This window comes from Lissotriton helveticus, chromosome 2_1, assembly GCF_964261635.1.
Source record: "Lissotriton helveticus chromosome 2_1, aLisHel1.1, whole genome shotgun sequence".
In the NCBI taxonomy this organism is placed as follows: domain Eukaryota; kingdom Metazoa; phylum Chordata; class Amphibia; order Caudata; family Salamandridae; genus Lissotriton; species Lissotriton helveticus.
Window position 1 is genome coordinate 1,121,212,410 of NC_136059.1, and position 23,982 is coordinate 1,121,236,391.

The 23,982-nt window shown below is 46.3% G+C and overlaps 2 protein-coding genes across 2 annotated transcripts in view; one reads left to right on the forward strand and one right to left on the reverse strand.

The window, feature by feature from the left end:
• Positions 1–1,166, forward strand: part of HACD4 (3-hydroxyacyl-CoA dehydratase 4) — a 166,638-nt gene extending 165,472 nt beyond the window's left edge. The window contains exon 7 of the mRNA XM_078675947.1: positions 939–1,166. Coding sequence (XP_078532073.1) covers positions 939–1,027 — 89 coding nt within the window. The 3' untranslated portion in view covers positions 1,028–1,166. The remainder of the gene's footprint in view (positions 1–938) is intronic.
• A 1,914-nt stretch (positions 1,167–3,080) lies between these two features.
• Positions 3,081–23,982, reverse strand: part of FOCAD (focadhesin) — a 1,210,644-nt gene continuing 1,189,742 nt past the window's right edge. Inside the window, exons 45-46 of the mRNA XM_078675948.1 lie at positions 14,109–14,184; positions 3,081–3,435 (exon numbers count right to left, since the gene is read on the reverse strand). Of these exons, the coding sequence (XP_078532074.1) occupies positions 3,362–3,435; positions 14,109–14,184 (150 nt within the window). The 3' untranslated portion in view covers positions 3,081–3,361. The remainder of the gene's footprint in view (positions 3,436–14,108; positions 14,185–23,982) is intronic.

Below are 23,982 nucleotides of genomic sequence, written 5' to 3' on the forward strand. Positions count from 1 at the left end.
TTCCCAATCCCAAAGCACTCTAAACAGAAGGACGGTTCTAATTTTATTGATTTAGTTAAAGTTTCAGATTATTTTAAGCAGTTAACTTATACAAGTCTCAAATTGCTGAAAATAATTACCAAAGAACCCCCACTTGTATTTGGGGACATTGCCTGCTAAGATGTGTGCTAGGCACGGCTCTGAGGATAAGTCACACATCACCCCCATGGGGCATGAACTGCTGTCAAGAGACTGATCCAAAGGTGACACTTGCCCTGAAGGTCCATTAATAACCCATATCCTGATATCTGTTCCCTTGACTGGCTTCGCTATTAGTTAAATAAGGGACAATAAAAAAACTCACAGTGAATAAAAGACTACTTCCTCAGATGCTGAACAGCCTAATCATTGCTCGTCAACTTGCATCTGGAATGTAGCTCTTTCCATTCTTTTAGATGGGTTGCTTATATTCTAGTCCGTAATATCCTTAGAAATCTATGTTGCCATAAGTTGTGTGCTCATAGCGGTTTGTCAAAGCAACAGAAAGCATTTGCATTGGGTAAAGAGATCATGAAAGACGAAGCTCACAGAAAGCACTGGTATTAGTAAATCCTGAAGGTTTCTGAAGGACCATAAATTGAAACTCAGTTATATCTACTATTGGTTCTTTCTAAGGGTGATATGCAAAAATCTTGTGGAAAAATGACACACATTTCAGACGTCACCTGAAATAGGTGCAAAGGAAATTGCAGGTGAGATCCCAGAGTGCCCTGTGTCGAGTTACCATCTGTCACGTCAACAGTCCCTTTATCTCTATTTGTGTGTTCCTTGCACTGTCTTACTTTCAGTACCAGGCAATCGTTCAAGATGTTGTAAATCTGTTAAGAAGTTATTAACCATAAGACAACAAAACCTGAGTCCAGGTCAATCATTTAACGTGTTGCTTTTCTCCCATTTAGGAATGTACTTTCTGGGCTCGGACCTGTACGCTGAAAGAAAAATGCACATAAGTTACACGAACTTCAAAAAGAAAGAGAAAGCAAACTAATGTTTTTTCTTTCATGGTTGCACATGCTGTAAATATCGTATTTTTAAACGAGAAATGTTAAGGGGAAATACTATAGTAAATGCGCTGTAAGAAATGTGTTGCGATTTTTAACATAGAAAATAAAGTGTTTTGCTACAGAGTAAGACTCCTTAAAAATGTAATTGAAAAGTTACAGAAATGAGTTCACAATGTCTAATATCATTCGTTATTTCAGTGTTCATGCAATGATTAAGGGAATCTGTTCAATTTTTTCAGTATTCCACTGTAGAGAAAACAAGTCTGTTAATTAGGTCACATGACCTTTTTTTCTGCTTGTCAGAATTAGAACATTTCCGAGAATTGCCATGAGCAGCGACAGTAATACCTGGGATTGTCTCGGTAATACCACATGCCTACCAATAATTATCAAAAATGTTTCACTCAGCCTTTTATTGCACGAGAGATTTATAGTAATACTGTTTCCACCACCTTCTAATGTAAGTTATACTCCAAAATCTCCAGGATGTTCAGAACTTTGCAGATCTTGCTGCTGGATTAGTTTGTGCCTGATCTGCCATTTCCTCAATATTTTCTGGATATGATACACATTGGGAAACAGTGAGCAAATGCAGAGCTCCGGCGCAGAACTGTTGTCAAGTTGCCAAGACGAGTTAGCTTGGGCACCTAGCAATGCCATGCGTGAGGCAACACATCACCCTTGGACCTGTTCAGCGATCCAACCAACATTATCCACCTCTCCCAATGTAGACAATGTACTCTAGGCTGGTCAGGACTTTGTAGGGGCCTCTTGACAGTCATCTACACGCGACATGGCACTTGTGCGTGGGAGCATTATATAACAACCTAGTAAGGGAACAAGGGTGATGTCCCCAGCCTTCCTTGAGCTGGCAGTAGCTATGAATCTACTTTAATTTCTGCTCTCTGGCCCCCCAGATCCATGCTTGGTGGCAACCTTGATGTCTAAGGTGACTTAACATGGTAGATAGCCTAACGGCCACTACACCTGTAGCAGAAATGGCCATGAGCACCCTGTGAGATGGCGAAAGGCACACTGTTGCAGTTGCAGACTGTTACCTTCCACCAGCCATCTTTAATTGGGGCACTATACCTATTTTTCTTAAGAACCCAAATACGTCAGAAATGCTACTAGAAAGCCAATACATTTTAGAATTAATCTTCGTGGCCCCTGAACCTGCTCTTTCTCAATAAACAATCTAATGTGCTTACATACATCCGATGATAGAACACTTTACTGATTGAGACTTGCTCTAAAACAATACAACTACTAGATTGCTTACATTTTATAGCTGTATCTGTTCATGTCACATCACTCTAATTACAGTAATATAACTGCGTGGCCTCTGCTTTTTATACTAAAGTTCAGAATCAATGATGATATGTCTCGGGCCTGCCAGAGACATTAATTTAACTCTGTTTAGGACTATTAAGCAAAAAAACGAATTATCGAGTGGGGCACACGTTCTGAAGCTCTCAAAACCACCGTCTTCAAGAGAAACCTATGGTAAAGGTCAACATATCATTAGATTGTGGCACTCCATCTGCTAGAGGGACGCCAATAACATTTGGAGTAGTTGCGAGGTTACTCAAGGACAATGTGCTTTGTAACGTGACAATATAACCACGAACAAGATCCACCCTTGTGGAATAACCATTCATACATTAGGTTTTTGGTCATACAACTTATTATTCCTAAGGGCTACATACCTTCTTTTGCCGGGCTGGCGGCCATCTCTAAATCTGATGGCAGACTTAATGTCATCTTCTATACCGACAGGCACTACTCCATCAAATAATAAATCAGACCAAAAAACACTAGAGTATTACAAGCTTCAAGTACCTTATCATAAGATCTCAGAACATACCTTCTCAAAAACACCCGAACTAGGAGTGTTTTTTGTTGAATTGGGGAAAAAAGCTGAAGTTTTTTACAAAGCTACGCAAGAACACATCTGATTCTGTGGTATTCAAACATCCACATCATTTGGATTTTATATTTCAAACAGACGTAATCAATCCAGATGACAAAGAGAAATAAATATTTCTGCTCATTTATTATCCGGGCTCGCACAGCCTGTGTTAAAAGATATAGAAGTTCATGAACTGGGATCCCTGAAAGCCCATGATATGACCTATTGTTCTGCAAAATGTATTGTCCAGTCTCCTTTAAACAACGAAGGATTCTTCCAAGACTTCTGTGATTGTAATATAAGGACTTGACATTACTCCGAACCTTAAGTTACACAATTACTTCAATACATATGTAACATCTCCGGTACTCTCGTCGCGACAGACGATTGTCCATTGGTTGTTTGGCTACCAGCCATAGGCCTTGGTCCACACGACTTTCTTTTTAAATTCCGGGAGAAATCGGAGAGCCAGAAGGGAAGCTACAAAACAAACATGCTTAAGTTATAACATGGCAGGATACTATGTAAATAACAAATGTCACAAAGAAGTTTTCTCTTTCTGAACTTTTAATCTAATAACCCACACCCCTCTTAGTGAGCACGCAGGGGTGGCTTTGGCTGTCCTTAGCTTGCTTTTACCGTAGTCTCACATAGCTCCAAGATTGGATCAAAACTGCAACTTGAATTCATCCCACAAACCCTATTTTGAAAACAAAACCTTAACAGTGTAGGTACTTAAATGTCATTCATTAAAAAATCATTGATATACAGATTGTTGCATGCAATTTGCTTAAAAATGCACAGCAAAATATGAAGCACCCCATGAATAGTGACAATGAATATGTATGAGTAATACTGTTTCTATGTCAACCTTCACACTGTAATACTCCTTCCAACTATCATTGGCTAGTCTCTGTATTTAGTTGGTCTATATAACACTTTGTACAGTGTCCCGCCACCATATCCGGTGGTAAAATCAGTAACAGGAAGAACAAAATGAAAAAACCCACAGTGGAACTTAGTAGTAGGCTGAGGAGCAGATGAACGATGGAGCGGGACTAGATGGTGCAGTTGTCCATCTGGTCATTTCATTGAGTGATGTAACTCAAGATATGGGATTGCCGTGTGATAAATTGGCTGTTGTTGAAAATCATTAGAGTACTTAGCTTTTTGGGAGTCAACGGATCTCCACACCATGCAGCAGCCGCACATCTTATTACTGCAAAAGGTGACAGTTTATTTAGGTTTATATGAGAAGAGGGGGCTCTAGCGTGCCCGGCTCCAAGATGGCCACACATCTGTGAGGGTCCTTGTGCTGAGCTAAATTTTGATAATATAGAGGGAGCTAGAGACGAACATGCAGGGTCGTCTGGTGTTTTGTAGTTCCTACCAATCCGTAGGATGTGAGCATTGTGTGGACAACATAAACTAAGGGCCTGGTGTCAAAACTTATTCCGGACACCGTCAAGACTTACTGCGGACACCCCCGCAGGATATGTTGGCCTTTAGACCAGCTAGCTCAAAGTAAGCCCCCCCTAACCTACCAGGGAGCAAACAGTTTCTAGCAACCACTGGACATGACAACACTGACCCCTCAGGGATTGGGGAAACAGTACAGAAACTTTTCTCTAAGTTACTCGTGCCTATTTATTCTCAGAGAAATATACAGAGAATACACAGTGGGACGTTTTCAATAATATTTATTGAACCAACGTTATTCTTGCATAAAATATGTGTGCTGCAATAATTAGTAGACAGAAGCGGATAAACGGGATAAAAAGCACCGAAAGCATAAACATAGATATAGTTCTACCATGGTGCTAAACAATGTATATATGCAGGCATATAAACAAGGTAGTAATCAAGTGTACTTCTACTATGTGAACCCCACTCTAAGTGTAGATTTTCGTGCATTCAAATAGGTGCAAAAGGTCACCGCTTTACCAGCGGCCATCAGTTGTTTACCAAGGTCATGGCGTGGTTACAGCTCATCTACATAGATGAGGGGTGCCAGTCTTCCCCTGTCTCGATGACTGGCTGTTGAAGGAGGGATCATCCCAGGCAGTCGTCTGCCATCTTCAGACTACGGCAAACCTCCTGCACTTGCTGGGGTTCACTATAAACATGCCGAAGTCAGGGCTTGCCCCTTCTCAGACTCTCCCTTTTATTGGCGCTTTTCTGGACACTTATCCTCACGAAGGGCCAGTCCACAATATTCAGGCTGATACCGATGATTCAGCCTCTATCCTGGGTTTTGGTGAGACTGTACTGAGGATTCTGGACCTCATGTTCTCCTGCATCCTGCATGTGACACATGCCCTCTGGCATATTCAGTACAGTGGGAGCTGATGTTGCCGGGCTGAAGACAGCTGGAATGCCAGAAACCGGTCCTCAGAAGCTTGTTTCTGGTCCAGGGAAGACATGGCTTGGCAGTTCGGGTTGGACTATTCCCATGTGGCACAGGGTCAGACTGATTTGCATATAGCCATGTCTGAACTGGGGTGGCAGAGTGGGCTAAAGAACGGTGATGGATCAAACCCAGATCTTTTGACTGGGTGTGAGTGTTTGATTGGCTCAGGTGCTCCGTCCATCACCACCCCCTTTTGTACCATCCCATGAGGGACGCATTTGTCACCACTGTGAGCTCTGGTTGGGGAAGGGAGAGGGCTCTGCTGTTTACCCAATCCTGGTTCGTGAACCATCACTGCAACTGGTTTGCAGCCACCACCGAGATCTGGATGACAAGGGACAGCTTCCCCTGATGCTGCACCCACTGGAACTTCAGGTCCCACTGCAGAGCCCGCATATGCCACCTGGCATGATCCACCAGCAGGATGCAGAAGGCCCAGCAGCCTCAGGGTCATTCTCACCGAAATCCAGGATAGTGTCTGGAACATCGGTATCATAGCCCGAATATCCCAGACTCACTGTTCAGGAGGATAGGCTCGAAACTGCGCTGTGTCCAGAACTGCTCCAATAAAAAGGAGCTTCTGAGAAGGGCGCTGGTGCGACTTTGGCACATAGATTGTGAATCGCAGTGAATGCAGGAGGTCCACCGTAGTCTGGAGGTGGGTGACGGCAGCCTGGGGAGAGCTTGCCATCAACAAGCAGTCGTCGAGATAGGGGAAGACTGGAACCTCTGATCTGCTCCGATGAGCTGCGACCACCACCATCACGTTCGTGAACACCCGAGGGGCGCTGGTAAGATCAAAGGGGAGCACGGTGAACTGAAAATGCTTGTGGCCTACCATGAACCGCAGGTAACGCCTGTGGGCCGGCAGGACAGGGATGTGGAAATAAGCGTCCTACAAGTCCAACCCTACCATCCAGTCTCCAGGGTCGAGGGCAGACAGCACCTGAACCGATGTCAACATTTTTAACTTCTTCTTCCGGAGGAAACGGTTGACATCCCTGAGGCCTTTGTCCTTCTTTACCATCAGGAAATAGTGGGATTAGCAGCCATGACTTACTTCTGGCACAGGGACTCGCTCGATGGCTCTCTTGGCCAAGAGAGCCGCAAATTCCTGACAGAGAAGGGCCAGGTGATCCTCAGACATGCGATGGAGTGTTGTTAGCATGGAGGGATGGGTATTCTCGAAGGGGAGGGAGTAGCCCCTTTGGACTATCTGTAAAACCCACCTGTCTGACGTAATGTTGTGCCAGTGGGGCATGTGATGGCGGATCCTGCTGCCCACTGGCAACTGGTGGCCCTGAAAGGTCGGAGGCGGCTGAAGAGGGGGCACTGGTAGACTGGCCCACCCACTGGCTCCCAGACCAATGGCGGTGGGTCCCACTTCCCTGGCTCCACAGAGGCTGGACAGCCTGCGCTGGCCTGTGGCTCTGGGCAGAACGTGGTGGGGCACCCCTTCCGTAGACACGAAAGGGGCAAAAAGCAGACTGTGTGGGCGAGAGGTGGTAGTGAGGCCCAAGGATCTGGCCGTAGCTCTAGAGTCCTTAAAGCGCTCTAGCACATTGTCCGCCTTGTAGCCAAACAAGCGACGATCATCAAAGGACACGTCGATTGGACTTGCCCGAAAAGCCAATGGGCCTCAGCCAGGTGTAGCTCGCAGGGCTACTGATGTTGTAATCGTCCTGCCTAGAGAGTCTGCGGTGTACTGCCCACAGTGAATGGCGAACTTTGCTGCATCCCTCCCTTCTGCGACCACACGGGAGAGTACAGCCCAGGCCTCTTCAGGGCACTGTGGCATCACCTGCACAACCGTGTCCCACACAGAGTGGGTGTAATGGCCCAAGAGACATGCGGTGTTTACCAATCGCAGTCCTAAGCTGGCAGAAGAAAACAGCTTCTTCCCAAGATGATCCAGCTTCTTGGATTCCCTATCTGGGGGAGCAGTAGGGAACACATCTTTAGATGTTGAGGATTGGACCAACAAGCTCTATGGGGTAGGGTGTTGGGAGAGAAAAATGGGTTCGCCTGGGGCCGGGCGGTGGTGTTGGTTAATCACTCTATCCACAGGAGCCCCTGTGTTGGGCTTGGACCAGGTGGCCAGAAGGATGTCTATGAGGGCCTCATTGAACGGCAACTGAGGCTCTGAAGAGGCTGCTGCTGGTTTAAGCACCTCTGTCAAGAGGTTAGTCCTGACTGCAACGGTAGGTAGCTCAAGGCCCAAGGCATCAGCCGCCCTACACAACACCACAGCGCAGGAGGCTCCCTCCTCCGTGGCCATGGTAGGGGGAGGAAGCATACAGAGGTGTATCCAGACAACTGGCCTCACCCAGTTCCTCTCTCCAGTCCGGCTCTTCCAACTGGTCTGCTAGAGGGTCATTAGACCCCTCCCAGTCCTCCTCACCCTCCTCTGGCTGCCATTCAGGGCGATAGGGAACGCAAGGATAGAACAGGGCTCCTGCAATGCACTGCTTATGACCTCACATATTACATCACTCATTACATTGTCATTTTTTTTATTAAACATCATCAACAAAATTCTCCATTGACATTCACGAGCCAGGAACCATACAAAGTCCAAGATTTCAATATGGAACACAATAAATCAAATCACAGTTTACAGTGTAAAATAAATCAAGGGGTCTCAAGAGTCTCAGAATCTTGCAATGGAGTTGGTGGACTACAGATAGCCCCACTGTAATGATTCCATGGGCCCCACACCTTATTCTATTTCCCAGGGCACCCCCTTACAACATAGACTGATTTATCCATCAACATACACCAGTCAAGGCCCTCATCCCACTTTCCCAGTGTTGGTGTCTGACCCCCCCCCCCCCCCCCCCTGCGCAATATTCCTTTTCGCAATCATTATTGCCAGAGTTGCCCACTGTGTAGTATAGGAGGTGAGGTCCGTAGGCTCCCAAATATGTAGGAGGCATCTGCGGGCCTCCAGCTGCAGGTCAATAGACAGAACCTCTCGTAAAGTGTGGTGTATGACCTGCCAATAAGACTGTATGTGCACACATTCCCATATGATGTGCATAATGTGCCGAACTCCCCGCACCCCTGACTGCACTCCCCAGTTTCTGCTCTACCCTTGCGTACCAGGCCAGCCCTGTGAAATAAATCCTGTGCAGAATTTTGAGCTGTACCAATCGTAGCCTTGCCTGGACCGCCACGTTTCTCGGGGAGGAGACCGCATCTTGCCAGTCTTCCTCATCTAGTTCTAAGCCGTCTCTGACCCATTTCTCCTTCAGTGATTGTAATGGATCTTCCATATTATTATTCAGTTTTTTGTAAATCACGGAGATGGTTTTCTCAGGGAGGTGGCCATCGAGTATTCTGTCCTCCAAGGGGGAGGCCTCTGGAAGTGGGGACTTGCTCGTTACGTGCGCGAGCAAGGCATGCCGGACTTGAAGATACCGAAAATATTCAGTATCTGCCAGGCAATACTGCTGTTCCAGGGAGGGGAAGGGAAGAATTGTCTCCTTACCCCATATGTCTTTGATCTGTGAGAGTCCAATAAGGTCCCATTTATCAAAGCCCTTGGATTGCCACAGGCTTCCCAGCTTTTCAGAGTTCCACAGTGGAGTTGCCACGGTAAGTCTGCGGTCTCATCCCAACTGTTTGTTAGCCGCATGGCAAACATGGACCGAATGTGCGGTCGGTCCCTTGAGGGGCCTGGCATAGAGCACTCTGGTATATGCATCCCCAGGGAGTAGCCATTAGTCCATGGCATACCCGGGGTCATACGGTCGACCATAGATGCCCTGGTTAATAGCTGCCAAATGGGACGGCCAATAATACTTTTTAATATCCGGGAGGCTGATGCCCCCATAATACCAATTTAGGGTCAATTTGGTTAGGGATATGCGGGGCTTACCGTCCCATAAGAGGTCTCTTTGAAGATTTTCAATTTCTTTGAAATAGGAAGGGGGAACTGGATCCATTGAGTTCTGGAGGGCGTAAAGGGAGCGGGGCAGAGCCATAATTTTAAAGAGGACCGCTTTACCTAACAACGAGAGGGGTAGAGATTTCCAACGTTTGACGTCACGTTTTAACCTCTGAATAGGCCAGGTTGCGAGCAAAGCGGAGCTCCGAGCTCAGCGTGATGAAGATGCCGAGATTGCGAAAGCCGTACGACGCTATCTGTATCTGGCGGCCCCTCGGGAGGTGAGGTGGTTCTCCTTGTAGGACGTATACCATAGACTTTGACCAGTTTATGGTGAATCCGTGTATCTCCCAAACACTGCGAGAATGTCCATGAGGCCAATCAAGGAGGCTCTTGGAGAGGTCAGGTACAGCAGAATATCATCTGCGTATAACGATATCTTGTCTTCCCAACCCGGAGACCACTGCATCCCGCAAATCACCTGATCTCTACAGCTCCATGCCACCAGTGGCTCCAAAGCTAATGCAAAAAGGAGCAGAGATAAAGGGCAACCCTTGCGCGTGCCGCGGCTCAGTTGGAAAACTGGAGACTTACGGTTGTTCCCAACATCCTGGGCCATGGGCCTAGAATATAGCAGGCGGACCCAGCTCTTAAAGACGGGACCAGCTTGTCTAGCACGGCAAAGAGATATGGCCATTCGACCATATCGAATGCAATGGCAGCATCCAGGGATACAAGTATGGCGGGTTCTAGGATAGTTGGTTCTCTGCCCAGAACACTTTGTAAGCGGCGTAGATTAAGAGCGGTATTCCGATGTGGCATGAAGCCTGATTGATCGGGGTGCACTAATGTGTCAATTACTTTAATCAGGCGTGTAGCTAATAATTTAGCGAGGATCTTAAGTTCTGCATTCAGCAGTGATGTGGGTCTACAGGACGCGCAGCTGGTTTTGGATTTGCCCTCCGTATGAATGACTACAATATTTGCAACTCATTGGTCAAAGGGGAGCATCCCCTTTTCTCCGCTCTCTAAGAACTTTGAGTGGAGGTACGAGGCTATCTTATCTGGTCTCAATTTGTACAATTGAATTGGAATGTCATTAGAACCTGACGCCTTAACCAAGTTCACCCCCCCCGTATTGCCTGTGCTACCTCATCGTCTGTGAGAGCTGACTCGAGATATTCATTATGTTCATCTGAGAGGGTGGGAAGTCTGATACCTCTAAGCAATTCACTATTGTCTTCGTCTGTGTAGTTACCAGTCGTGCTGTAAACCGTTCGATAATGGTCTGCGAAGTGATTAGCTATTTCCTGCGGGTCATTTATGGGGACGGTGTCTTCACTTTGCAGCTCTGGCACCAGCGGGCCCGCCCACTCCCTCTTATCCAACCATGCAATTAACTTACCCGCCTTATCGCCATGCTCATAGATTCTGCTCTGCGTATCTCTGCCCAGTTCCCTGGCTCTGTCCTCGGCTATGCTTTTAAATTCGTCTTGTTTCAGATTAAGGAGATGCAGCTTTTCAGTTGTCACAGCCTGCTCTAATTCTTCTTCCAATCTCAATATTTGTTCTTCTGCTCGCACTAACTCAGCCTGCTTATTCTTTTTCTTTCCCGCTATCAGGGATAGAGTTTATCCCGCGAAAAACTGTTTTGTAGGCTTCCCATAACGTCTGAGCTGAGTCAACAGTTCGTTCCCTCGTTATCTTGGAAGAAGTGTTCTGTAGCTTGGGCTATTTTCTTCCGGGTTCCCGGGTCTCTCACGTACCATGAATTAATGGGGGCTATCTTCCCAGCGCTCATTTGACCCAAGATAACCTTCATCCAGACCGGAGAGTGGTCCGAGATGCCTCTACCCAGGTGACGAACCTCCTGGATATTGAACGCCTGTGCCGCTGGGACTAGGATATAGTCAATACGAGAAAGACTACAGTGGGCTCCCGACAAGGTGTATTGAGTCCTATCTGGATTGCGTGACCTCCAACCATCCGCCAGTCCCATGGACTCGAGAAAGTCCGGCAGCCACTTCTGTGAGGGTCTGAGTTCCCGTGATCATTTTTGAGGCCGGGGGGAACATACACTGAAACAAATGTGGCCGTCTTGCCCTTCCACATACCCGAGAACCCGCCATATCTACCCCGTGCATCAGACCATGTGGTTTGTACTGCGAAAGGGAATGTGTTTTTGGTTAAAATGCACACCCCTCGCAACCCCGTAGTGAAGCCTGCATGTGCCATCAACCTATATCCTCCCTTGTTCAGAGACTGACATGTGTTTCCAATAAGGTGCGTTTCCTGTAGGACGATGACATCTGGGGCCTGTCGCCTGATATATTGGTTGACCATACCACGTTTAATTTTGTCACCCAAGCAATTTACATTCCAGCTGATGACTCTAACCCCAAAGCCCTTTGTGTACCCATCTTTATTAAGGCATAGAAGCCGCTCCTGCCTGGTTTCCCATGTTGGTATTGTCGTAAAAAAGAACTCCACACACAATTTAAACCTTAAAAACAATAACTTTCCCCCCAACCTCTCCCCTCCCTGCACCCCTGCGCTCCGGGCTTCAAAATGCCCATAACTCAACTTGCAGAGTGCCTGTCGCCCTGCAAGATACTAAAAGTAGAAAAGTGGGGTATGTGGTGCTCCCTCCATCGACCGCCCCCACCCACAGTCAATAAAGTTGTGCGATACATTACTTGCAAGTCTGCAAGTCCAACATGTCTGCTCTGAAGGCTTATCCCGTCCACTGTGATGACCATCGGGCTGTCCCGCCAGAGCTGCGGCACTCCATCAAAGATTGGGTGGTAGTGTAAGCCCAGACCCATTACACTCCACCCCCAGTCCGATCCCCCAGAACCATCTCACCACAATGTTCCGTGAGGAGTCAATCAGCGATTCTTCGGCTAGTCCGCTGCTATATCAGGGTTATCAAAAAAACAGGCTCTTCCGTCCGCCTCCACTCGAAGCCTGGCAGGGAACAACATGGCGTATTTGTACCCCTTGTCCCTTAACGCCTTCTTGATCCCCAGGAAGGAGCATTTTTGCCTCTGTACTAACTGGGTGAAGTCCAGGAAGAAATTTATGTCTGCATTTTCATATTTCAGGGGTGGCCTCGTCCGGGCATGCTGAAGTATCACGTCTCTGTCACGAAAGTTGAGAACCCTAGCGAGGATCAGACGAGAGGGAGCCCCAGGTTTCAGCCGTCCCCCGGGTACTCTAAGTGCTCTCTCAATAACAAAAAACTTTCCGAGCCCCCTGGGTTGCAGATGATTTAAAATTAGGTCCTCGACGAAAAGATCTGTGGCCTGCCCCTCTGATCGCTCCGTAACACCCAGGATACGCAGGTTGTTACGTCTTAGGCGCCCTACGTAGTCGTCCAGCTTGAGTTCCGCAAATTTCCTGAATTGCTGCAGTTCCTTGACCTCCTTTTGCAGCTGGGAAGCATCTTCCACTAGACTTGCCGTGGTGAGCTCCACTTGCTTGATCCGCTTGTTGTTTTTGTTCATGTTTGCCTGGAGTAAATTGACCTCCACCGTGATGGTGCCCATCTTGTGTTCCAATGAGGTCTTGATTCCGACAATTGCGTCTAGGACGTACTTGAGAGTGGGTTCTGTGGGTTCTGTGACCGCCTCCCCTGCCGCACCTCCACTTCTGCTCGTAGGGCATGATCCAGAGACAGATGTTTTGGGAAGTGTAAACTTGTCCAATTTGGAGTGTTGTCCTGATTTGCTGCCCCTGTTGGACGCCACTGCACAGCCGATGTTATATTTAGGCGCATTCAGTGGGTCGAGCTCCGTGGCAATAGGGACACCCAGCCGTATCCGGGGAAGTGAACAGGAGGATCGTTGCACCTGATGCAGGCACTTGCGTCCCTACGCAGGATCCCCTTTCAGGAGGACGGGGGTGGGGGGGTGGGGTGGAGGGTGGAGGCCAGCAATCGCAACGCCCGACCCTTACTCCGTCTCTATCTGGGCCGGGCTAATTAATGCTCCCGGGGTGCCACCAATGCTCGTGGCCCAGGTCCGGGAGGATCAGCAGCGCGGGTTAAGCAGATAGGTGCACGGGCAGCCCTCTCCGAGGAAAGAAAAGGCCGCACACCGTTTGGCGCTTAGTCTCTGTGTTGTAATGTGCCAAAGCCGCCCCCTGACGGTCAATATCTGATCAGGCCAGTGCGAGTGGGTTTAGCTGTCTGTCTTACCAAGCCTCACTGCTTGTATGCCCGCCGCTATGGTTTATAGCGTAAAGGGCATTGCCAAAGTCATCCGCACAACTCTGGGCCCTCGCTACGGCTCCCCCGGTACCTGCTCTCGAACGCAGTCCTCTGCGGGTGGTATCGCCGATCCGCCGAACAGTGGACAAGCTGCAATGTCACGATGCAGTCAGAGGCCCCACACTCTACCTCTGCTCCTCGCACAGAGCAAAGGGACTGAAGATATAGTCTGAATGAAATCAGTAGGCCCAAAGGCCAACTCAAGTGTCCAACCTGCTTAATGACTTAGGCTTATCAACCTGTGAATTAATCCAAGTGCCTGTATAAGACTGATTGGCTCCGTCGCTAATTTTGCGGATATACACAAAAACTGAATTTTCTAATAGTCAACCTGAGCATCACTCAAATACAGAAACTGTGAAAAAAAGATAATAAATGTTTTTATCCCAACAATGTGGTAAACAGAATGACAATATGGTATGGGTATAGTTGGCAATAGACAAAACCAAACTTGACTACCTAACATAGCTAGACGAAATGTACTTTGAATAGCGAACTTTCAGCAAATATGTTTGCTCTAGAATCGAGAACTGATGAGATAATCACATTTCAAAAAGTTGAAAAAGATTCCAATAAGCCATTACCTTTCAGGAGATCCCTGGATGTTTCTGAAAGGGCATCCCTGGGGCTCTCCAGTATATTAAACAGCCAGTCTATAAACTGAGGATGGGTTAAAAAGCAGAACATACACAACATTAGAACTCAGAGTTGAATGGAAATCAAACAAATCGTAGTCAAAGCGCTAACAGAAGTACATTATGACAAGTCTACTCTGTAGATTTAGAAAGCGGATAGCAATAAAAACTTTCTCCCACTCCTCTTTCAATGCATTCTATTGAGAAAAAGATGACTATTAAAATTCCATCCATTTTTAAGGTGACTAGTAAAGCATTTTAAATATTTCAACAAAATTCACCCACGGATAATGGAAGGCCCTTGTAAAGAACAACCATGTTACTGCAAAAATATGTTGTAGAAGTAGTCTAGGGGAGTAAGATAATGTGACAATGATCTGTAAAATGGAACATTTCTATTTGTGTTGTTTGTTTGTTGCAAAATAAAGAATTAAAAAAAATACCCCATCCAAATCTATATAACTTTTCAAACATTTAATATGTTTTGGGAGTAGGAAACTTGTACCTTCTCCTATACTATATTTGAATGACAGGAATGGTTTGTTCCTGTATGCTTAATAGCAAACCATGGTTTGTACACAATCATAAACATCGCATGAATCCCAGTAGTTTCAACAAGCTCCCACATGGACCTTTCTGTTCCAAGGACTTTACATGATAAAATACAAAGCATCTCAGTCATGAAGTAAGAAAGAGCAAGAATTGAAATAATTGCTGTATAAAGTTTGTTAACATTCACAAAATCAGAACTGAAATAAGGAATTCAATGATCTTGAGATAGCAAAGATTGGCCGAATCTATAATGGAACTAGTGAGAGCATATATAACATGCGTATGCTTAAAAGCTAATTTGGACTGCCTTATTTATGTGTCTGTATAAGTCCTCTTGGGTAAAGTCATTCATATTGTTACTTGGTGTGGTTCACTTTTAGTACTACGCTTCAAGAAAGACAAGTATAATCACTATCTTGGACATCAAAATCTATATCAAAATATTGTTTGGTGTACTCGAGACTTAGAAATATTCTCTATATCAGACAGGATTCCATTCAGACTTGGAGACTACAGACAACACATTAGAGCGGTTACTGCTGGCATGAAGGGCAACCAATGAGCAAGCACTCTTGGCTAGATGTGAGTGCCATAGATTTCTCTTAGATCTTTGACAGAGCCAATCTTTTTTTTCATTGAATACACTCTCGAGATGGAGAATTCCTCCTTCTCTTTTTAGCTCTATCACCGTTTCATGTAGTGACAAATGGGTCAGAATAAAGGTGGATTCTAGGTCCCTGCAAACCAAAATAATTGTGAATTATTTTAGTTAGAACAGGACTGTGGCTTGGCTTCATTGCTACTGTGTCTTTAATGTCACACTTGCCAAAGGTCAAAGCTATATTCCTATCTACTTCCAAACTGGGGGAAATGCTGATCCAAATTATGCTTTATGCACACAGTACCATTTCCTGCTTTAAAAAACAGCATCCAATCTTCAATGAATAATGAAATACTGAAATACATAAAAGAAGTAGAATGTTGAAAACGATTTGCAAATCAATGAGAACAAAACAAAACCTTTGTTACCTGCTCAATTGATTAGTACCTGGACTCTCTTGGAGTAACTACCAACATACACCAGCCTATGGACCAGAATCAACAGGATGGCTAGTAATAAAATGTACTTGAATTCTCTTAAATCTAAAACAGGTGCTCTTATACTTGATTTGGGCAACTTTTTGGTAAACATAACAACTGAGCTGTTGCTACTGATTATTCAAACAAATTTTGTACCAGCACAAACTTAGATGTGCATATTTATCTGGATAGTTTAGCAGTATACCATTGTTCACTATTACGCAGGATTCTCCGCTTGTCCAATGCCATTTTGCATACTTTGATTTGGCTAGACTTTGTTCTGGTTTCGACAGCCATTAATTTAAATGTGACATTTATAATATGTGTTAGTGCGGTCCCTAGTAATGCTCTACGAGCACAAATTAGAATGAACTAGAGCTTCAGGGGGTCATGAGGTGTAATTAATGGTATGATTATTTCGTGGCTTCTTTAACCATTTTGGGGTTTCTACTATTGGCGTCTCTGAGACTCCACATGTTACATTTAAGATTTTTTTTTTTTAAAGATCAGAATTGGTATTGTTGTGAATCAGACTTCAATGCCATTTCTATTAGGATACTTTCTGAATAACCAATCCATATATATACTAAATTTAAAAGTGAAAGATATTTGTTGGATCCCTTTCTTCATTTTCAATTTTTTCAATTAACTGAGAAAGCCATTAGGTTCCTTTGGAAACATTCTATATACCCTTGTGGTTGTTATAGGCAGTGAGTAAAAGAGGAAAGATAACCCCCACTTTTCTTCGTGCCTTTGCTTATACCAGGAAAGAAACCATCTACATGCAATGGTCCTTTGTGTTGTTGATGTAAAAACTCAGTGCCCTCTTCTCTTTCTTTTTTGAGTGGTGAGCTGTGGAAAGAAAATGCTGGTAGAGTGATGATTGGCACACGTAGAAGCTACACATGACCTTGTGGAGGAAGGTTGCCCAAGTCCTCGGTATCAATTTGTCCAGAAAGGAGGTGGTGTATGGCAGTTGCAACAAAAGTGCATTCTGCTCATGCTGCCTGCTAAAGTGATGGCAATGGAATAGTGTTTGGTGCCCGAGCTAGGCCCATGTAGCAACACTACAACTTTTCTTACACTTTCCTCTTTCTGCACCTAACATTTTACTCTTACCGTTTGAGCATATTTGCGTGTGTGACAATGTTGGCTTAGTTTCTCTGAAACTGTTGTGCTTACACATATCGCTTCACACAACATTATCATGATGCCTCAAACACTGAGCACAAGGTCTTTTGCACACGTACAAATGTCTTTCTATTTTCATTCACGGGGTGACAGGGCTATCTGCATATCCATAACAATGCTAATCTGCATATACATCGCAAGGAGATACTTCTGTTGGCATCAAGAAGTCCCTGCATGCTGATACTTCACAGAGCAGCTGCCTAACATCTCCTTGAGGGGTGTCCAATTCGTAATCAAAATGGGATCCTGCATCCTGTCCCACAAGGTAATGGGGTTGGATCGTCCCGCAGAGGGGATTGTTGTCTCTAGATATACACACCCACGCACACTCTAGACGCACATAGAGTAGGGGTTGCAAAGTAGGAGTACGCCTGATTACCACATTATTTTATATGTCTGCATATGAACAAGTTACTTACCTTCGGTAATGCTTTTTCTGGTGGATACAGTATCTGCCTGTGGATTCCGCACCTTTTGAATTACCCCCATGCGCAGCATTCCACAGAAACATTTCTACTCAGCTCTCCCACGTCGACGAGGACGTCACAATGGAATGTCTCCGCATGCGACTCCACGTGATGTCCTGGAAGCCATAAGAAGACCTTGTTGGCGTTCTAAAGTCAGTTCCACCTATTTTTTCCATGCCTTTGAAGCGAACGGGTGAACCAACAGCATTTTTACAAGTATACATAGTATACAGACACAGCCAAAACTGGAAATTCTTCATCATAGACCTTTCCTACTGCCAAACATCACATGATTTTATTAATAAATCACATAATATATTCATTGATTATTTTTCGGTATAAGCAGACAGGCAACAGAGAGGCGGTTGGGTCAGTGAGGAATCCCCAGGCAGATACTGTATCCACCAGAAAAGGCATTACCAAAGGTAAGTAACTTGCTCTTCTGATGGATACATCTGCTTGTGGATTCCTCATCTTTTGAATTTTATCTCCAAGCAGTCCCACTCCCGGCGGAGGGTGCCTGACTATACTAAAAAATCCTGCAGCACAGAACGTGCAAAATGGCTGTTCCACCTCACCTCGAATCGAAGCAATAGTGTTTGCAAAAGTGTGGAGGAAGGGCCAAGTTGCCTTCTTGCAGATGTCTACCACAGGAAACCCTCTAGCTTAAGCAGAAGAAGAAGAAGACTTAGCTCTGGTAGAATGAGTTTGAATACCTTCAGGAGGCTTCTTCTTGGCCAAGGCTTAGCAGATCTTGACACGGAGGATGAGCCACGCGGACAACATTCTCTTGTGGACAGCCTTGCCCTTCATCTTGCCCACATAGCCGATGAACAGTTGGTTGTCCAACCTGAAGTTCTTAGTTCTATCCAGGTAGAAGCTGACCACCCACTTGGGGGCCAGGCGATGACGTCTCTCTTTCTCCTTAGAAGGGTGAGGGGGAGGGTAGAAAGTGGGTAAGGTGATGGATTGCCCTAGGTAGAAAGGATTGACAGCTTTAGGCAGGAAAGCATCTCTGGTCCTAGGAACCATCTTATTTGCATGGACTAATATAAATGAAAGGTTGGAGCTTGCAACTCACTCACCCTGGGAATGCAAGAGGAGGTCTGCCCTGAGAGAAAGACGAAGCGGAGAGTGCGATGAGAGGTAAAGGAAGTCTGTGTACCACACCCTTCTCAGCAAATACGGGGTGATCAATATAACTTGGGCCTGGTCGTGGCAAATCTTTGTCAGAACTCGAGGAATCAAGGGTATGGGAGAAAACACGTAAAGAAGCTGTGAGCCCCAATCTAACTGAAAGGCGTCCCCAAATGCTCCCTGCATCAGATACTGGAGACTGCAGAGCGACAGGCAGTGCGCATTCTCGTGAGTGGCAAGCGGGTCCAAATGAGGAAACCCTCAAATCCTAAAAATGTGAAGTACTATCTCAGGATGGAGACGCCACTCGTGATTGGCCTAATACTGCTGACTGAAACTGTCCGCACGCACATTCAGTTCTCCGGCCAGATGATTTGCTATCACCTAAATCTGATGGTCCAATGCCCATGACCAGAGTTTCAGAGCTTATCTGCAATGAAGATACAACCCTACTTCTCCCTGTGTGTTGATATACCACATTGCGATAGTGTTGTCCGTTAGGACCTGAACCGACTGACAGCGAAGGGAGGGAAGAAAGGCCTTCAGAGCCAGACGTATTGTCTGCAATTCCAGAAGATTGATATGAAACAATCTTTCCTCTGGAGACCAAAGGCCTTTGAACTCCAGATCCCCCAGATGAGCTTCCCACCCTAGAGTGGAGGCATCTGTTATCCCTGTGGCCACCGGAGAGGGAGGTTGAAATGGCTTCCCCTGAGACAGGTTGCCTGGGACACTCACCATAACAGCTTGGCTGCTGTGTCTCTGGAGATTCTGACCACCTCTTCGAAATCTCTGTTGTGTTGAAACCACTGTCTGCTGAGGCACCACTAGCGAGCCCTCATATACCAGCTTGCATGGTGACCAACAGTATGCAGGAAGCAAACAGACTGAGCAGGTGCAAGACCTTCAGAACTGGAACAGCCGCTCCAGTCTGAAAAAGTGGGATCATAGCCTGGATGTCTTGAATCCTCTGGAGAGGCAGGAAGGCACGACTTTCAGTAGTGTCCAGTACTGCCACTATGAACAGGTTGTGCTGAGAAGGCACCAGGTGAGATTTGGGTACATTTATCGAAAACCCCAAGTTGAGCAACAGTTGTGTTGTTACTTCCAAATGATGCAGCACCATCTCTGGCAATTTCGCTTTGAGCAGCCAATATTCCAGATTGGGGAATACAGGAACCCCAGATCTTCTGAGATGTATTGCCACCACCTCCATCTCCTTTGTGAAGACCAGCAGCGTAGAAGTAAGGTGAATAGAATGACTGCAAACTGGTAGTGTTGAGATCCCACTATAAAACAAAGATACTACTGATGCGACTTTAGGATGGGAATGTGAAAATACGCATCCTGTAAATAGAACACCACCATCCAGTCTTCCTTCTGCAGCGCAAGAAGAACCTGATCTAGGGTCAAAATTTTGAATTTCTCTTGTTGGAGGTACACATTCAACATCCCGAAGTCTAGGATTGGCCTCAAGCGACATGTCCTTCTTGGAAATCAAGAAGTACCGGGAATAGCATCTGTGACCCCTGCTCCAGAATCACCTCGATCACACCTTTTTGCAGTAATGATAGGACCTGTTGCTTGAGAAGCAGAAGGTACTCCTCTGAGCACAAACCCTGACGGGGAGGGAAAGGAGGGGAAAACTCTCAAAACACCCAGAGATCAGTAGTAACAGACCCCCAATGTTTTAGAAAATGGGACACCTGTCCTCCCACAGGACAAGCATGCTCTAGGATGGTGGAGCTAGAGCTGCTTCCCTGTCATACCAGTTGGAGGGGCAGAAGAGGAGGAGGAGACTTGCTGTCGTGCTGCACCCTGCAGACTACCTCTGCCCTTTCACCTGTAAGATCTGTACAGGAGATTTGTTTGCTATTGCTGCTGCTGAAGCAGATGCTAATTGGAACGAAAGGACAAGTTCCTCCCAAAACCACGAAACTTGCGATATTGTCCAAAGCCCCTGAGCTGAGACTAAAGTCCTAAAGACCTTGCCATGGCTCTACTGTCTTTAAAGTGCTGCAGCACCGAGTCCGCTTTGGCCCCAAACAGGCAAGATCCATCGAATGGCATATCTAACAAGGTGGCTTGGACATCAGGAGAAAACCCCAAACCCCCTAACCAAGCGTGCCTCCTGGTAGCCACAGACGATCCCATTGCTGTGGCAAACGAATCAGCAGTGTCCAGACCAGACTGTATGACCTGGGGTAGGCAGCAGCTTGGGCATCCATGAGTACCTCTGAAAATTTCCTTTGAACTTCCTCGTGAGGTTTTGGGAGTACCTCCCTGGCAGAGTCCATAAGGGCATGGATATAGCAACCCAAAAGGCATGTGGCATTTGTTGACTTGAGGGCCACACTGCCTGAAGAGAATACCTTTTTCGCAGATTGCTCCATGCATTTCAACTTCCTATCTGCAGGTGTAGATCGAAAGGACCCTGCAGAATGCTTCGAAGAGCACGAAGCCTGGACGACCAAACTTTCTGGTGAAGGATAAGTGGATAGGAAAGCAGGATCCCCCAGAGCCACCTTATATCTCCTTGCCAAAGACCTGGACATCGCTGGAAGACATTGGCTTCTCCCAGACATCAAGAATGGGCTCAGTCAAAGCCGTGTTAAAAGGGCGTAAAGGCTATGAGATAGAGGAAGGAAAATTGAGCATCTCTGTCAGGATGTTAGGTTTTAATTCCACTGTGGGAGGAGGCAACTCCAGAAGATCCGTTGCGTTCCTGATCATGGTGTGATAATAGGTCACCTCCTGTGCTGGGAGACCTTTTGGAGATGAGAGCTTCCATTCAGGAGAGGTATCCACTAGCCTCCTGCAGATCTTCAAAATCCTGATCATGATCTACAATCTTCCCTTCCTCTGCCTCTTCATGCTCTTCCTCGTATTCTTACTCTTCTAATAATCTTTGTGCCTCTCTCTGAGACCTCATCCTCGGAACAGGCATCGGTGGCGCCAGACGCGGCGCCGTTGACTTTGGGATAGGAGTCAAAAGTAGGTCTACCAGAACAATAGTTGATGCTGGTTGCGGTGGAGTCGACAACGGTTCATAACCAGACTTCACCGGGAAGATCCATCCAGTAGCACTCGCCCCTCCGGAGATTGTACCAGCGTTTAAAATCTTGGCGTCGGAAGAGGCAACTCCCTAGAGCCATCGGCATCAAAGGTGCCTGAGGGAAATGAAGTGACAAGTCTCCTAAGGAAAATGCCTGCGGCCCCATGGGGCCAACAGGCCCACCAGTAGAGTCAGCCGCTCTGGTGAACAAGCCGAACATTACATAAAAACAAATGCGAAGGATCCGTACCCGGAACCGGTAAGACAGGATATACCGGATCCAGCACTGCAGGCTCTGAAGCAGCTCAAGGAAGAAGCGCATTCAGTTTCAGCTGCGGCGCCAGAGATCCTGGAGCCAGAGGTAGAGTGGTTAGCTTTGACAACTGTAGAGGCATTGCTTCTCTTGGGGCCAGTGCAGTCAGCGCTTTCGGAGATGGAGACGGGCCGGAGTCACCTCAGGAGAAAGAGCTAGAGCTAGAGAGAGTTCATCTTTCCGATGACGCCTGAGAACTGGGGACACTGACTATGGCGTTGCATCTTAGTTGAAGAACGCAAAGACCCATGGGATTACTTTTTCTTGTGCTTCTTAGACGACCTCGAAGTATGTGAAGTCGGCAACTTGGAACAGAACTTCCACCTTCTTCAACCCCTTTTTTGCCTCTTGGCCTTGGCCATGAACAATTTGGCCTCCCTCTCCTTCAGCGCTTTGGGGATCATGCGGCTGCATGACGAACACTCCTCGACGTTGTGTCTTAATCTTCCTCAGAAATTGAAGCTGGAGATGTAGTGGGGGAAACGTGTGCAACAGCCGTTCATTCCATTCCAGTTGGATTGTATCTCCAAACAAATGCTTCGGAGGAAACTTCCATGTGCAAAATGGATGGCACTACATGTTCAAAAGTGGTGAATAGATCTAGCTAGTGTGAACCGCACTGGTCGATCACCATTCTAAATCCCAAGCTATATACTTCAAAATCTTAGTGCAGTCAGAGAGTGGGCCCCGATGTTGGGCCTACTGGGATCTAAAGTTCCATTGCAGGACCCAAATATGCCACCTAGCATTTGTAATAAGAAGGATGCATTAGGGCCAACAGATCAAGAAGTCACAGAGCCATCCTCACCAAAACCAAGTCTGCCCCAAAATATCTATATCATACCTGGAATGTCCCTGGCTTGCTTTAGGCCATAGAATTTGGGCCATGATGCAAAGTGACTGATTGTCCTTTTGTAATCTTGTAGCATGACGGGAGCAGCAGACACCGATTCAGGGTCAGGCATAGCTTCAGAAATGGGTACTACGCTGGCATTGGTGCTGAAGCTGGCACGGAAGACACTGAAGTGTACATTTTTACCTTGGTTTGAAGTCAACACCAGTGTTGGTGCAGTAACCTGGTCCAGAGGGGTTAATTGGTGTTGGGAGAGGGCAACGCTGGCATAAGTATAACTGGGGCCCCCAGCAGCTCAGCAGATCCCGAAGGCGCACCAGTTGGAACTGGAATCACACTAAAAAAGTGCATGGCCTATATGAAGGCCGTAATCTGCTGCAAGGATCACAAAGCCCAGGGAATTTGAGGCTAACCAGCACCAACTGTGGAATTGGGCAGGATTCCGGTGACATCGGAGGAATGCAATCTTTAACCTGACCCACTTGTACCTTCTCGGTGGACTAGAGTAGCAGAATGCTGTTGATTCCTGCTTGAATTTCTTACGTTTTTGTTGGGAATCCAACTTGTACTAACTGGAAGACTTTGACCGAGAGGTGGACTTTTGCTGGAATGACCCTGTCACCGGAACTACAGCAGCCCCATAACCTGGAGCAGGACTTGTGCTTTGATCGCAACATCTTCTTATTTTCTGCAATGTAGCGCATAGATACACATTCCCAGCTTACCTTTGTGCATATTTTTCTTAAGAGTTTATGTAAAAAATGGGGCCCAAGCATCACAAGCACATGTTGTGCGGTTCCGTGACTGAAATCTGCTTCCTGTAGACTCAGAGTGATTTGATTCCTCTCACTATCATAAAAGTCATGATCTCTAGCAGTCTTCAAAGTTTTAGAGTTAGTGGAAGGACAGCAAATATGGCAGTGGAGCATCAGATCCCTGTTGAAGGATGCAGAAAGGAACTGATGTAAGTAAGGCAGCTCAATCACTTCTTTAGCAGTATGGAGTCACTTGCAGCCATATGGCACACAGGAGTGCTTCTAAGAAAAATGTCCGGATCTAGTCTGGCAGTTGAGGATTGTCTAAAGAAATGCATTTGAAGTTAGAAGTATCCTTAAGAATTGCTGATGCAGTGAGGTGTGGTATTTACCCAGGGCTGGAGGTGTGACCGCATCACA